Source organism: Nelumbo nucifera, chromosome 2, assembly GCF_055504915.1.
Source record: "Nelumbo nucifera cultivar China Antique chromosome 2, China Antique-T2T, whole genome shotgun sequence".
Classification (NCBI taxonomy): domain Eukaryota; kingdom Viridiplantae; phylum Streptophyta; class Magnoliopsida; order Proteales; family Nelumbonaceae; genus Nelumbo; species Nelumbo nucifera.
Genome location: NC_142650.1, coordinates 35,010,738 through 35,027,036, shown reverse-complemented (window position 1 = coordinate 35,027,036; position 16,299 = coordinate 35,010,738). Strand labels below are relative to the sequence as shown.

Here is a 16,299-nt window from a genome sequence, read left to right as displayed (position 1 = left end):
TGAAAAGTCCAAATTTGGAGTTGTTTCCAACGGTAGAGCGGTTCATTGTACAATAGTCCAACATAATATTAAATATTTATAATATATTTTCATTTCATTTAATAATAATAAAAATTAATTACATATAATTAAACAAATTATTTAACTATAGTATGAAATAATTATTAATTGTTTTATTGATAAAATATTATACTTTTAAATATACTAAAATTTGATACACTAAGAAATAAAAATAAAAATATGATTTTTTTACTAATATAAATTTTAAATCAATAAAAATAATTCTTTTGAAATAAATAAAAAAAGTGAAAATTAAAAAATAATAAATAAAAATTGGATATCCATGAATATCCATTTAAAATTAATATAAAACTATCTAACAATTATAAAATTAAAGAAATTATAAAAATAAATAAACATGATATAAAATAATATAAATTATTACAAATGTTTTTTTCACTAATTTAAATCACATTTAAAAATTTATAGAAAAAAATACTAATAAAGTTATGGTAGGGTTAGACAATGATTGGCTTGGCATGCTTGAAGATGTCATGGTTCTCTTACTTCAATTCACTTAATGAAGATGTCATGGTTTTGAGTTTCCCTAAAACCCATTGATTGTTATTTGTTTTTTGCTAATTTTATATATTGCACTACCACCACAAATACTTTAAGATGATATGTTTGTACAAGTTCTTCCATTTCACAATAATTCATTTGAATTATACATTTCAAATAATAAATTATTAACTTCATTTTTTTTAATTAATCTAATTTCACTTTGCACATTTCATGATAAGATTTAAGTAAAACATCTACACTAATATCTTTTTTAATACGATGATCTAATATTATAGATAAACAATACAAAGGAGGAATACTTTTCCAATATTTTTTTAAATTTAATTTCCATTACATCAACAATATTTTTAAATTTTGGATCATTTCTATATGTTACAAGTTATTTAATAATTCTATGAAATTGATTAACTAATATAAACACCCAAAAATAAATTAGTTGCATGATAAAAATGTTGTAAAAAATCTTTTATACAAATTGCAGCTTTATAATAATCATTAATTATAAAGTAATGGGGCACTTTATCATTAACTAATATAATGAGATGCAACTGTTTAATAAATAAAATGTGAAATTCCACCTATGTTGAACATCTAATACAAGTGTTTTAAATTTTTTTCTCATATAATTAAATTCTTATTTTCTTGTACCAAAAATTCTAATATGCGTAAGACTTTCTAATTTTAGAAATGTGTGGTGAAATAATATTTAAAGATTCATGTATACAGAAATTTAAAATAAGGCATGCACATATAATATGAAATAATTTTTTATTTAACAATAGTTTTAATTGAGATTTTAAAATATTCATAGTATATTCATTATTACTACCTTTATCAAAATTAATATAAAAAAAATTATTTTCAATACAATAAATATGTAAAGTATTTAAAATACTTAAAACAATTATGGAGATAGTATGTGGCCATTAAGTCTTGTAAAACTTAAAATTATTTTTTTGCAAAAGCCATGATTCATCAATAAAATGCCTAGTGAAACAAATATAACTAATACTATATTTGAAAGTCCAAATATCAGAAGTAAGTGTAATTTTAGAATTAAGATTTGACAAAGTAGAAATTAAATTTTATTTATTTGAATAAAATAATTTTATAGTTTCCATTTTTAAAGTACTTATAGAAACTTTTTGGCCTAGGATTTATAGAAACTTTTTTAAATTGAGGATTTACAAATTGATGTAAAAATATTTTTGGCTTAGGATCTTCAAAACATAAAAAATGGTTGTTTTGTATGTACAATATATTTTACTAATTCTTGTCTCAACTTTTTCTTGTAAATATTGAACATTACCAAAAAAATACGTGCAATTTGTGTTTTATTTGCTTCATCAGTTTTTCTCAAATGTCATGTCATGTGTCTACCAAAATGGATGGTGCCATCTTTTGCTCTGATAGCTAAAATCACTTTTACATTTTTGGCAAACTACTCTCATTCCCTTTCTCTTAACTTCTACAATAACATTTTCCAAACTTCACTAGTATTTTCTTGCCTCTCCTAGTACACTAGGAGAACCTTCATCTGTAGTATCACTAGCACCAATATTGATGCTATCATTTTGTGATTGAACCTCATCAAAAACATAGGAAAAGGGAGTTTGAGAAGAACTAACCATTTTAATAAATGTGAAATATTAAAACCTTAAAATTAGAAAAAAAAATGAAAACTAACTACTACTTACCCAATCTACTGACTTAGCATCCCAACTTGATCTCAACTAATGAAGTTTCTAAGTCTTCTAAATTGTTAACTTGAGACACTTGATCCAGCCTCCTTGTTGAAACTTGAAATAAATTTAAGAATTAAGGACTAGGGAGTAAGAAACTAAGAGAATATGAGAGTGTATGCCATAGTATGACCATTGTTGTGATAAGAATGAGGGTAAGGGTATTTATATGAGGATATTATTTAATTAACCAAAATACCCTTTTGAACTAATCATTTATAGTTGTTGAGAGGGGCATTTTAGTTTTTTGCAAAGTTAATTTATCACTTTACCAAATGTATTTCAAACTAACTGTTATATACCTATTAGGAACCTTTATATTATTTTTCCCCAAGGCAAAATACACAAATATCCATGTACAATCTCAGGGGAGGAGATGAGCTACAAATAAATTAATGGCGTGTACAATTTGGACTACTTTTTCATTCTAGAATGTTGAAGTGGAAGACTTACACCAACGAATATTTGCATCGCACTAAAGTCTCCTCTAGAGTTACATTTGGATGTATATATCAAGTCATTTGTTTTCTTCTTTGGTCATTGTCTTTATTTGTCGTAATCCCATTTGCACTTGAGAAATTTTATCTACAAAACTGTATCAATCATCATCTCCTATTGTCTAATGGAAATGTGAACACTTGGACTTCTTTAATGCTCCATGGCTCGATTAGTTGCTCCCCAAGAGTCAAGCGTGAAGAAGCGACTACTGCAATTTCTTCCACAGCCGTGTGGACCTTGGCAGCCCGACAGATATCTTCTACGCCTATAAAAGGCTGCACCTACCTTCGCTAGAACTCACCCCAGAAGCTAAACATGGCAGTATCATCACTACCATTGCTCTCTCTCTTCCTATTTGCTCTAGTTGCAGGGTCCCAAGCCGGAGGAATTGCCGTCTACTGGGGCCAAAACTCAGGCGAGGGAACCCTGGCCAACACTTGTGCAACAGGCAACTATCAGTTTGTCAACATAGCTTTCCTGGTTACCTTCGGCAATGGCCAGACTCCCCAGCTGAACTTAGCTGGCCATTGTAACCCAAGCATTAACGGCTGTACCGGATTAAGCAATGATATAAGAGCTTGCCAGAGTCGAGGCATCAAAGTACTGCTTTCCCTCGGAGGAGGCGTCGGAAGTTACACTCTTACCTCGCCGGAAGATGCCCGGAAGGTTGCCAACTACCTCTGGAACAACTTCTTAGGGGGACAATCGAATTCCCGTCCATTGGGCGGTGCCGTTTTAGATGGCATAGATTTCGACATTGAAGGTGGTGGAACTCAGTACTGGGACGTGCTTGCTACGAGCCTCAATGGGTTTAGCAGGCAAAGGAAGGTTTACTTGAGTGCAGCTCCACAGTGCCCCTTTCCAGATGCTCGGTTGGGTGGTGCCCTTAACACTGGCCTCTTCGATTATGTCTGGGTCCAGTTCTACAACAACCCCCCGTGTCAATACTCTGGAAATGCCAACAATCTCATACGTGCATGGAATCAGTGGACTTCTATTCGAGCTGGTAAGATCTTCTTGGGACTTCCTGCTTCTCCGAATGCGGCCGGCGGAGGCTTCATTCCGGCAGCTACGCTGGTGTCTCAGGTGCTTCCCTCAATCAGGTCTTCCCCAAAGTATGGAGGGGTGATGCTGTGGTCTAAATTTTATGATAACGGTTATAGTTCTTCTATCAAGAACAGCGTTTGAGGCCAGAAAATGAAATAAAGAAGAAATATATACGGTTGAGGTGATTTTCTAGTGTTATTCACCTCACGCTAAATAAATTGCATTTCACTTGGTTCCCATCTGATCTCCATCTCCATGAACTATGCACTGCTATATACATGAAAAACCAATACCGTATTTGTACACATGGGAACTCCAATCTCTTTCTCTCTCTCTCCGCACAACAATCCGGATATCATGCACTCGATTTGTGTGTGGGGTGCACTACCAATCAAATTGAAACACGTTATAATTTGCACCAGAACCCGTCACATGTGCCAAAAATATAATTTTTTGGAACTTAGGCCTCCTTCATTTGTAACAGTGCATTTATCCATGTTTTTTCGATTTTCCAGATTCACAGGTAAATAACAAAATGACATTTCTATTTATAAAAGATAAATATTAAAATGGGCAAGATGGTCTTATCATGTTTTGTAAAAGTTTCTCCTTATCCACCCAGAAGATGGATAAATTTTATCTATGAAAGTAAATGTAACTTTACTATGAGGCCCTTGCTTAATACAAAAAAAACATGAAAAAGTTAGTCAAAAGGAAAAAGTAAAGAACCATTTATCTTCTTCCCCAATTCGCCCCAACTCGACAATAAGAGAGTGGCTTTAGTCTTCATCAACACCCCTATTCCTCTCCTCTTTCATTTTTTCGACACTAAAAAACCACATGTAGTACGGGTCTGAAACAAAGATCACCATGAAGTCTCAACTAATTCCAGGATGAAATTATGGATCTAAATTTAATGGGTTTACCTGGTAGTTAGATCTGTTGGAACTGTAGGCACAACTACATTTAAAGGAAATTGTGCAAGGCCTTTGGATATTAAAGTATTAACAGAAGGAAATGAGTTGAGATTATTGAAAATGTATTTATCATAAAAATACAATAAATAATTACTAAAATTTGTTTATTATATTTTTCATTACTTCAATAATATTTAAAAAAATTTAAAGTATTTATATTTTATATTCTTATTATCAAATATTATTAAATATATAATAATTATTTTTGTGGTTTAAATACAGTTTTTAAAGTTATTACATAATTTCATTATTTAATCTATTTTTTGTTATTTAAATATTATTTAGTTATTAAATTTCTAAATATTTCAAAATTTACAATTTAGTTATTTAAATAATTTCTTTGTTAATTTTGTTAAATGTGAAGTTATGATTAATTCACATCATATTAAGATTTTTAAAATTTATGACATAATTATGTTATTTAATATATTTAAAATTTAGTTATGTTAAATATTTCTTTATTTCAAATATTAGTGATTTAAATGTTAAAATTTTTCGTAATTTAAATTTTATTTATTTCAAAACTATTACATAATGATAATTATTAGGTACTTTTAATGTTTTGTTATTTAAAATATGCGTGTCACTTGGAGAGAGCCTGTAGACAGCACAGGCTGTCCAACGTGGATACAGAAGTTCTCATATGAATACACTGTAAAGCTCTGTTTGGATTCAGGGGAACAGAAAGTAATAGAGAATCATACGCCCCATGATCAGTTCGTCGGTTTTGAATGACTGTGACCCTGGGTAAATATTTTCCACTAGAACTGAAGAGAACAGAGCAATAAAAGTTGCTAACTTGTTAAAAGAAGGGAAAACAGAAACAACGACTAACAGCAAGCCAAGGGTTGTTTACCAGTATGTATGATTTTTTTTAAAAGGAAACAATTGCTATATCAGTGGAAACGACATAGTAATTATTTTTGCATTAAAAATAAAATCATAAATATTGATGAACACCCCCAAGTAGTGAAAGATTAAACAAAGAGTCCATACACAATCAATTGTCTTCCAATTTCTGTTTTTCCTTCCATGGAGGCTTAAGGCCTTTTACAATATATATAACACAACCACTAAATTGAATACACAGCCAAACTATAGCCTTGAGCTTAGATCAATATACAAAACAAATGGTAATAATACCTATTTCATTCTTCCATAGCTTGATGTCAGAAAGCAATCTACATTTCCTGCTGGTTTTAACCAATTGATCATGGGGGGGTGCACTTCTTGCAATATACCATTTTTCTTGCTAGAATCAACTTGGATACATAATGAACGGTACAGATAAGCTAGGATAATTACTAAGAATATTTCTTGAATCTTACACATATTCACAGTTCTTCATGCACTTCAACAGGATGAAGAGAGTCGGAGAAAGTTCATCATAATAATATCAAGCATCGGTTAATTTATCAGGAATTGCTGTTAACAGATTAAATTCACGCTCCAAACCCCACGAAGCTTCATTTGTATCATTGATACTTAAACTGTACTCCTGAAAGTAGCCGTTGTATGTGATAATGGAAATACAAGCTCTGCAATCAAAGAAGCAATAACTCATTCATCAATAAAACCAAAAGCCTATGAACGTGTGAGCAACAGACGAACTACTGAATAGAAGAATAATTTCCTAATGGAGAATGATAGATTTTGCTCACATGACATGTGAATATCATTTCTAAACCCCAATCCAAGAACCAACACAAGACAAGACAACAGCGATGATACTAGGTGCACAACGGACCACAGAGAAGACCTTTTAGGTGGAAAAAAAGGTCAACTTTTGGCAGGAGGTCCATATTATGCATGATGTTAGATGATCCTAACCCACTACCAGTGCAGTACTGGAGCTAGGAAGGCCCTATGGCATTGTTAACTATATAAACCTGATAATTTCAGAGCATTTCCTTCTCTATATTTAATCAAGAGTATGGGAATTCAAACAGGATAATAATAGATTTTACATGGTAAATGATGTACAGGTTAGAATTTTTACTTCTTACAGACAAAAATGCCCATTGTGTGGAAGGATTCAACTATTCAGAAACAAGTTCGATAGCCAAAAATTTGTTAAGTGGTTATCATATAAACTACCATACCGTTATTGATCCAGATTCATAACATAATTATAGTCCTTCAATTCGAAGAGAAGAAAATATTTTCTAAAATCCTGACAATCTAGAAAGGAGCCTTCTTTTAAATGAATGTGAGGTATTTGGGATTGAGTCCAAAAGACAGCAACAAAAGCAAAGTATAGGAATAAGCAGGAAGTTGCTGAATCTAACCAAAAAGCAGGTGTATATGAATGTGAGGTATTTGTTTCAGTATGTTCAGTCTAGTCTAGAGTGTGAAAGTTGTCAATTGGAAAAGTTCTTCTGCATTTGATATTGTTTACATTGATGTATGGGAGCCATATCATATTTGTTCCATGGATGGCTACCGTTATTTTCTTTTGTTCATGGATGACTACTCTCGTTTTTGTGATAAATAATAGATGACTAGTTTTGTTATTCTTGGATATATTTGATGACCTATTCTGGTGTAACAGTTCCATCAAATGGTTCTCACAAAGTTTGGGGTGAGGACTAAGGTTTTCAGATCAAGCAATGCTAGAGAAGGATCTAGCCACATATTTATTGGAGCTTAGGGTGATTCATCAGAGCAATTGAAAGAGACAAAGAAATGATTTTATGTTGCAAAGTTCTTGTCAAGGATTAAATCTGGGTATAAGTCATTCTTTTCTTTTTTGATTGGTAACTGAATTTTATTACAGAATTACAAGTATCCCCCTATTCTTAAATTACAACTGAAGCTAATACAAATAATCCCTCCCCACCCCTTGTTTGGATAGGGTATCAACCAAAGCATTAGCTGACCTTTGTACAGGAACTGATTTTAATCCCCATGTCTTTTATTAACATTTGGACTTCTTAATTTCATTCCTATATGCCAAAATGACTTTCTTCTTTTAAAAAATCCAGCTTTCGATGACTATAGAGACCCCTTCAATGATTATTTTTTTTCACATTTAATTTGCTTGCCTGCTGAATTCCCTTTCTAATGGGACCTGAAAAGAGTGCAACAATATTCCCTTCCCCATTTCTAAAGACACCTCCAAGGTTCCCACTCCTTAAGGCCTCAAATCCCTAGTACTGATCCCATCAAAATTGAGTTTTATGAATCCATTTTCTGGTGATGTCCATCTTTTATGTCGCACTATCTTTTTTGTAGTCATTCCTACCATTTCCTTGTTACTTCATTTGATGAGAGGAGTGAAAATATTTCTAAAGAGTTCACCCAATGAGCCACCCTGCAACCTTTCTTGCTCTTTAAACATTCTTGCATTTCTTTGTTCCCATAATGTCCAAATAATAGCAGCCCTTGTACATTGCCTCGTTCTTCCCCTCTTCTTCAGCCACGCCAATGTTAAAGGTGAGGATGAACTTGTCATACTTAATGGGATGACTCACCATTCCCAAACACAAGAAAACAAATGGATAGGAGATTGGTAACTGATAGCAAGACTCACCATTAGCTTAGCAAAGGGAACACCAGTCGGGACATAAACACCTATTAGGCCTCCTTTTTTATAGCAAATCTGAAGTAATGAAATATCTCTCAACAAAAAGCTCCAATCTTAGGTGGTATTGGCTTAAACCAAATTTCCTTCACGGGGAAGGGCTAGAAGAGGACTAGTGGAAGAGGTTAATACCCTGAAAAAAAAGGCAAACATGAAAGAGCCAAAAGGAGAATGAATCCAAATGCAATTATCAGTCTTGAGGTGATCCAAAAAAAGATGTTTCCAAGGATTTGCAACAGGCTCATCACAATGGAAAGCACTGAATCCCTTATACCCCTTCTAAACCCAAGGTTCCACTCAAACCCATTACCTAATGTTGTAGGAGTAAACAAAATTTGACAAAAGTTCACTTTACAGAGATGAGAAAGGCATAAAGGTTAAAAAACTGATCTCTCAGATTCTTGGCAGCACTGAATTATCCTCCAGTGAGGATATTTTGTTGACTTCAGATACTGGGATTATTAGTCACATACTACTGTACCTAACTTTTCTGCTTTAGCAGTTTCTGAAAGTAACGATCAAGGCAATGGTGGTGATTTCCATGGAGGTTGTGGTGTTAGTAGTTGTGGAGGTAGTGATACAAGGGGAGGTTGTAACCATGGTAGAGCCACGAATGGCAAGTTTTATACTCAACTTATAAATTAGGGTGTCATAAAGCGAAGTAAAATTACAAGTATACCCTAGCTAGATTACACAGAGTACACTTAAGAATATAAAACCACTCAAACAGAGAAAACGAAAAAAAATGCTGAAACAATATGTGCTGATATTGGTATAATAACATGGATTGGGTTTTGGTCCTTCCAGAATCATCAGATGCTTCTAGAGCTTCCTTGGGTTCCAGATTTTGGTCTACTTCAATTTGGATTGATTCTCTAGATGGATATCTTGTATTAGCAGCAGAGGGTTTCTGCTTTTTTTCTTTGTTGTTCTGGTTAAAAATTAAAAATTTCTACTGCTTTTCTTTGTTAGTCAAGTTTGTAGCTCTTTGTGATGGGGTACTATCTCATTGCCCCTTTATTGTACTATCTGTTTTTATTTAAGTGATATTCTTTTACAATATTATAAATGATATTCTATTTTGACTTATTATAAAAAAACCATGTGAACTTTCAGGGATGCTGGATGTTTGTGGATACCCAAACAGTATTTTGGCACCACAGCCACAGAGTGGTCATTAACAGATTATGGCTGTGGATTTCATGCAAATTTCCACCAATATTAGTGTAATTTTGATAAGAAAGAGTATATAAGCATATTTTGTTTTCACCATGTAAGGTTATGTGATACATATACCATGCTTAAGCTACCTTTCCAAAAACTTGTAGAAACTATCCAGGAGCAAAGACAAGCCCTGTATCTAGGGCAAGCATATATGTCCTTATCTAATTAGCATTTTATTGGAACGTCCAGTTCAAGCAATTTGGAACAAATTGATAGTAATATGTTTGTCTTGAGAACAAAATATTGCAATCCAAAGCTACATACATAAAACCTGCAGACATAGTTGTAACCCAATGTATACAGCATTCCCTTCAAAGATGGGGAACAAAAGCCATACAACTCACCTAGAAGTGGAAGCCTGGGACTGGGTTATAGAAGTGCTGACAACTTTGTCCACACTGCGGATCACAACATAGCTGCACATACCAACAAATGTTAGGAATGAATGTTCTAAAAGAAAATATACCAAATGTGTTCTTTTATATCTAAACAATGTTAGAAAACGTATTTAAGTGGCTTGAAGAGTATATGTCAGGACACTTCACAGATGGCTAGATGGGGAATAATGGGAAGAAAGGTGAACCAATGGTCAAATTAGTGGATCTGCTAAATGAAAAATCAATCTGATTGGAAATCCCAATCTGAAACCCATAACCTATTTCTTTTCTGATCATCCATAACAATAGAACCGCAGATATAACCTGCTAAATGCACCACTAATATTTCTATTGATAATACTATCCTACAAGTACCATAGACATCATCTTTTTGGATGTGACAATTGCTTCACCTTTTGACTCCAGCTGGAACTGCATTGTGGAGCACATGATGATGATCAGCTTCAAAAGCATCATTTATAGAGTCAGGTATCAGTGATCCGAGAAGATTACTTGATCTTAAACTTCTGGTAAAGGTGGAAAAAAGAAAAAAAAAAGGTATCAGATTATAGTGCAAAAACTTAACACAAATATGAGTACATCCAAACAAGATGATAAAATTGCTTCAGAGATAAAACAATGAAGAAGACATGAGACCAGTATTACAGAAGTCAAAAATAATTTAATTAATGCTTAAGATACAGGTGTTAGTAATTACTATGGTGGTGGATAAAAATGTGATTTGGGTTTCTAGACCAAGAAGAAATGCAAAGGACTGGGAAATGCAGTATTTTTTTTCATTTTCCCTCATCTCTAAAACAGTGTTGCATGGACAATCCTAAAATGAAGTCTCTGTTGGACACACTTCAGAATCCAAAACTCCATAGATTCTTGAGAAAACTGTTACTTGACATTTCATTTTTATCTCTGAGCTTATGTACCACAAATGAACAACTAATATACAAAGGCAACGACTTTTCCAGGTATATAATGCAAGAGGCGTAAGCCTCCCGAACACAAGGAAGCATAAGCCTCCTTAAGAGGAGGGGGGTTAGGAGGAGGATGAAGAGGAAGGGAGGATCTCATTTTTTTCTTTATTTTTAATAAAAATATTTTATATTAAGAAGAATAAAGATGCATAACATTAATTGAAAGGTGGGGTATTGTCGAAACGGAGCCGAGCGAGCGAAGCAAGCTCGCCGGAGCGGGGGGCGAAGCCCCCCAGCCGAAGGGGAAGGGGGCAAACCACTTTCTTTCCCCTTACCTTTTCTTCCCTTCCCTTTCCTTTTCTCTTTTTTTCTTCTCTTTCTTTTTCTTTCCCTTCCCTTTCTTTTCCTTTCCTTTCCTTTTTTTTCTTTTTTCTTTGTTTTTTGTCTTTTTATATAAGATGTGCACGAGGCGTACGCCTCTGGCACGCCTCATGAAAAAAGTGCAAGAAGTGTACGCCTCAAAGGTGTCAGCGCCTCTGGCATATGCCTCAGGGCGTTTTGGGAGCGCCTCGCCTGGAGGCGCCTCCAGGCATACGCCTCCCACACCTTTTAAAACACTGATATAATGTTAGAATCAAGGTTCAAAATGTCACACATATCATACCATATAGTATGATACTATCAGTTTTCAGGGTCACCAAAATGCATAATATAGAGATTTAGGAGGTTTCTATGGGTTTAGACATTAGCAAACCTTTTAACAACACCATTCCCGAAATATCAGACAGAAAATAAAGAATATCGTATGTTTTACACACTCAATACTCAAGTGTGTCATTACTTTGAACCTTGGTTGGAATTCAAAAAAGTATGATTTATTTTAATAGCATATACTTTTCCAATTCCATGGAGGCATGGACGTGTCTGTGAGTCCATGTTTTCTTATAAGGCTGAGTCAGATACTTTTCTGACAAACAAATTGTTTTATTAGATCAAGGAAAAATATAGATAAAAGAATCCCGATCAAAGTACAAATGTGCCCAAAACAACCTTTCCCTATTTGCCCCTTGCTTAGCTAGAAAATCAGCCACTTGAATTTCTTAGCTTCATTCTTAAAGCACCATATACAGACTCTGGGTTCTGTAGCCAACCCACTACCACCTTGGAGTTCCCTTCAATCAACAGCTGTTCCACACCTAGCTGAACTGCAAACTGTACACCTTGAAGGGCAGCTAGTAATTCTTCCCTAGTAGAGTCCCCAACTATGCTGAGTCAGATACTTGGTCACACATCAGATTCCAATTCCCATATTCATGTCTATGCAACACTGCCTTATAGTTACCACCTAAGATTTTTTTTATCAGTGAAAGAAAATTCCATTAATATGATGAAAAGGTACAAATTATGAATACAGATTTTGAGTAGCCTCAGCTACCCCACTAAAACTTTCCATGTCAACTTTCAATTTTAGTTTTTCACCCTTACAACTGAGCCCAAAAACAATGATCCCTGTTAGCCCCTTGTTTTTCTAGCTGATCTGCAAATCCATTAGCCGCTCTTAGAGACCACTGAGTTTTAATAACTGCATATCCTTGGATAGATTTTTCAATTTCTTGATTTCATTTCTGAAGTGCCAGGGTATTCTTTCAACTTGCTTTAGCCATCTTATCACCACTTTGCAATCACCTTCCACAACAAGCTTTCTCACCCCCAAATCTTTAGATTTTTGTATCTCAAAAACCACTGCCTTTGGTTCAGCTCTAGTGGAATCTCCTATTCCAATAGGGCCCGAGTACAATCCTCTTATCATTTCATAATACTCCTCCAACTCCAGTATCTACCTGGATTACTAAAACTGCTTCCTCAAAGTTTAATTTGGGAAATCCTAATTTGAGGTGTACGCCTCTAGCACGCCTCATGAAAAAGGCATATGAGGCGTACACCTGCCTCAGAGGTATCAGCGCCTTTGGCATACGTCTCACAGCGTTTTGGGGGCCGTTCGCCTGGAGGTGCGCCTCCAGGCATATGCCTCCCACACCTTTTAAAACACTGGTACAGACTACAGACATCTTGGTATCGTAGTTGACCACTCCATCAATCTCTATGCAAGAAATTGTGCAATTTTTTATACAGGAGGGATTTTCACAACAAGATCCTATGACCTTATCCTTATTGAAGGAGAAAGCTGGTTACCAGGATGGTTCTTGACTTCTTAAGGAGTACATGCATACCACAAAAAAGTAGCTTCTAGCTGTCAAACATCTTGTTTACTACAACCTCAATCCAGAATGAATGAATCATATGTAGGGAGAGAGGGTAAAGAATTGGCTCCACATTAGATTATGATGTCCCTTTCACTTATAGGGAGTAATCACATTCTGCCTCCAGGGTAAGGCTAGTAAATCCAGCACCAGCAGCCTCAAGGCTCAAAAACTCGGTCCATGTCATTTCAGTCATGTGGTCGTATCTATTGGGAACCTCTCTGGTTTGCAATTCCTAGGACTTTTTAGGAGTGACATTGGCATGCATTTGATAAAGGTAAAAAAAGATGCACGAGTTAAGCTATCGGCAAAATCTTCAGCACAAGATATCTTTGAGATTCTATTTTGGTGAAGTTTACGAGCTTCCATATCCTACACCTTGAAAGTAGGACAAATAATCTTTGATCCTCTTCTTGATGCATTTCCTCTTTCTGTCTTTTTTTTTTGTATAGATGATTAAACACTGATCAGATGTACATATTTTGCATACTGGTCTTGGCACTTTTCTCAGTGTCAACTATCAACATAATTATTCTCAGAAAAGTAATGGAAAGAAAGAAATCTTAAAAAAGGATAACAAAAAAATAATACAATTATGGGAAGAGAATCTACAAGATGATACCATATTGCCAATCATAGGAAAAGGTGCATGCTCTATTCAGAAAGAAAATAAGGGCTTAAAATGGAGGGCAGCAACAGAGAAAATTGTCCACACAGCAAATTTGTACAAGTCATACGTGGAGTGTCTTTATGTACAAATGAGTAGTCCAAAAGAGGCAATGGCCTCAACATATACAACAGTTTCGATAATATTTACAAGATAAACAAGGATGATTTAAAAAACATCACAATTAAAAAATGATGATATTTTCTCTGTAACAGAGATCTCTCACCTTTGATTTAGGATAAATCCAAGACGAAAAACATGAACAGAACCAGAAGAGCTTGTAGCAACAAGAATGTCTGGAAGGTGCATTGACGGACCAAATGACAATGTGTATATGGTTGATGGGGACATCCCTCTTCGGAAACTATATGACTGCTACAGAAAGAAGAGTTAGGTTCCATATACTGCAGATACCTGAAGATTTAAAGAAATGTGAGAAACAATCAGTTATAACCAGAATTTCATATACAGGATGTTGGCTTCTGGAATAACACACGGATGCAACTACATAAAACCTCTACAACACTTTCAATACTTGTGCACCCATTTAACAGGTCACTGAAACCAGATTTAGTCACCATCTTAATTATCAAATCCCTACACTTTTCTTGATTTGTTAGCAAAATCTTTCTAAGTTCCAAAAGAACAGCATACATTGATGATATTAACAAACCCACTCACATACATTTGGGGGAGAGACTGTAAGTAGGACCTATCAAATGATGGGTCACAACCCCCTCAATGCATGTAGGAATATAAATAACTTCAGTAAGCTTCATATTTGATTACAAGAAAAAAGAAACCCTCAATATTATCAATCTAGAAGGTATGGTAGATTATAAATGGTTAAGACTAACAGATTGGATGATGAGGCATGTCTCACCTTGGTTGCTTGTGAAACCATATGAACTCTGATTATGGTGCCCTGCTCAGAGGCTGTTGCTATGTACATTCCATTTGAGGAAAGGACAATTGCAGCCAATGGTGAACGATGAGCATCTATCTACAAAAAAGTATTAATTTTCATAAAAATGTCAGAATGTGCAACATATAAAGCTAAGACCAAATGAGCTAGCAAGAGATTGGAAGGAATATTTGATCCATATCCTATGGTAGCAATATGTAGTTTCAGGGTAACCCCTTTTCTCCTTTGAATAGAGCAAGAGACACTTTCAAAACGAACATAAAATGGAAATCAAAATGAATAACAAAAGGCATGGTTAAATGGATATGTAATTTGACCTAAAACAATATGCTTCAATTTCAAGAATGCAAATTATGTATATATTAAACAGTACAGGGCATGCATATTACACAACTGTAATATTAGGCCTAAAAATAAATACAACATATAAGACAACAAAATATGGAAGCCATGAAAGAAAAACACGACCATCCAACCTTTTACACCTTTATCCAAGTACATGTGCTAAAAATGGAACAAACTGGATAATATTTGTTTATGATACTCATTATTATATAAAAAACAAACAATCCATTTTAAGTTGTATTTTTTTATCAATAACAGAATTTCATTAGAAGTGTTAAAAATTACAAGATAGGGAGAGGTAAACTATCTTAACTCTCCACAAACAAAAACACTGTTACAGCAGAGCCCAAAACAACTGGTTCCTCCCCACCCCTTGTTTTGCTAAAACATCAGCAAAGCCATTTGCTGCCCTTTTAACCCAGCTGAACTGCACTTCCATATCTTGAATCATCCACTTTCATCTCTTTTTTCATTATTGAAGATCCAAAAACCTTTAACTTCCTTTTGCAACCACTCCAATTTCCAAAACCAACTTTGAATCACCTTCTCCAATCAGCTTTCTGACATTCAGATCTTTTGCCTTTTGCAATCCTTCCATAACCGCCATAACCGCAGCCCTTAGGGAGTCACCTATTCCAATCAGGCCTGAATATAGGCCAATGATCTTGCCTTCACTGTCCCTAAACACTTTCCAATACCAGATGGGCCTGGATTCCCATCACTACTCCCATCAAAGTTCAACTTGATGTAGTCAAACATTGGAGGAGACCAAGCAGGGATTATATTAAAATCGTGGCAATCAGAACTAGCCACTTCCTTCCATTTTAAGTTATATAACAAAATAAGGGCATGCATATGATGCATTACCGAGTGACCAGTAAGATTATATAAAAAGGGCCATTACACAATGATAGTCCTGGATATCCAGGACCTAGGGAGGGGCAGAAACTTTTGGCACAAAGTGGCTTCTCTCAGACAAGAACATTTATTCTCATGCTTGTCAGCCCAAGATTTTATCATTGCACCGAAGAGTAGTCCCTAGGACCCTACCAATATGCATTCTGTACTTGATAATGTGTGAATGACTTTGGGTATACTGCCCAGTGCCCACCCTGGATATTAGCATATTGCCTAGGAGA

The 16,299-nt window shown here is 34.7% G+C and overlaps 2 protein-coding genes across 5 annotated transcripts in view; one reads left to right on the top strand and one right to left on the bottom strand.

The window, feature by feature from the left end:
- Positions 1-3,103: 3,103 nt before the first annotated feature.
- Positions 3,104-4,109, top strand: LOC104612307 (acidic endochitinase-like). The gene has a single exon (XM_010279693.3). The coding sequence runs from the start codon at positions 3,141-3,143 to the stop codon at positions 4,011-4,013; it is 873 nt and encodes a 290-aa protein (XP_010277995.1). The 5' UTR covers positions 3,104-3,140; the 3' UTR covers positions 4,014-4,109.
- Positions 4,110-5,829: 1,720 nt separating this feature from the next.
- Positions 5,830-16,299, bottom strand: part of ATG18B (autophagy 18 B-like protein) — a 37,932-nt gene continuing 27,462 nt past the window's right edge. For 3 of the 4 annotated variants that reach the window (XM_010279688.3, XM_088898528.1, XM_088898529.1), the window contains 5 exons: positions 14,774-14,893; positions 14,117-14,265; positions 10,447-10,560; positions 10,001-10,072; positions 5,830-6,387 (listed from right to left, as the gene is read on the bottom strand). In XM_010279688.3, the coding sequence (XP_010277990.1) occupies positions 6,246-6,387; positions 10,001-10,072; positions 10,447-10,560; positions 14,117-14,265; positions 14,774-14,893 (597 nt within the window). In that variant the 3' untranslated portion in view covers positions 5,830-6,245. The remainder of the gene's footprint in view (positions 6,388-10,000; positions 10,073-10,446; positions 10,561-14,116; positions 14,266-14,773; positions 14,894-16,299) is intronic. The other variant, XM_010279689.3, reaches the window with a different exon arrangement.

Bases quoted from the DNA above. Each gene is read 5' to 3' on its own strand.
- LOC104612307 (XM_010279693.3), top strand. From the start codon at position 3,141: ATGGCAGTATCATCACTACCATTGCTCTCTCTCTTCCTATTTGCTCTA.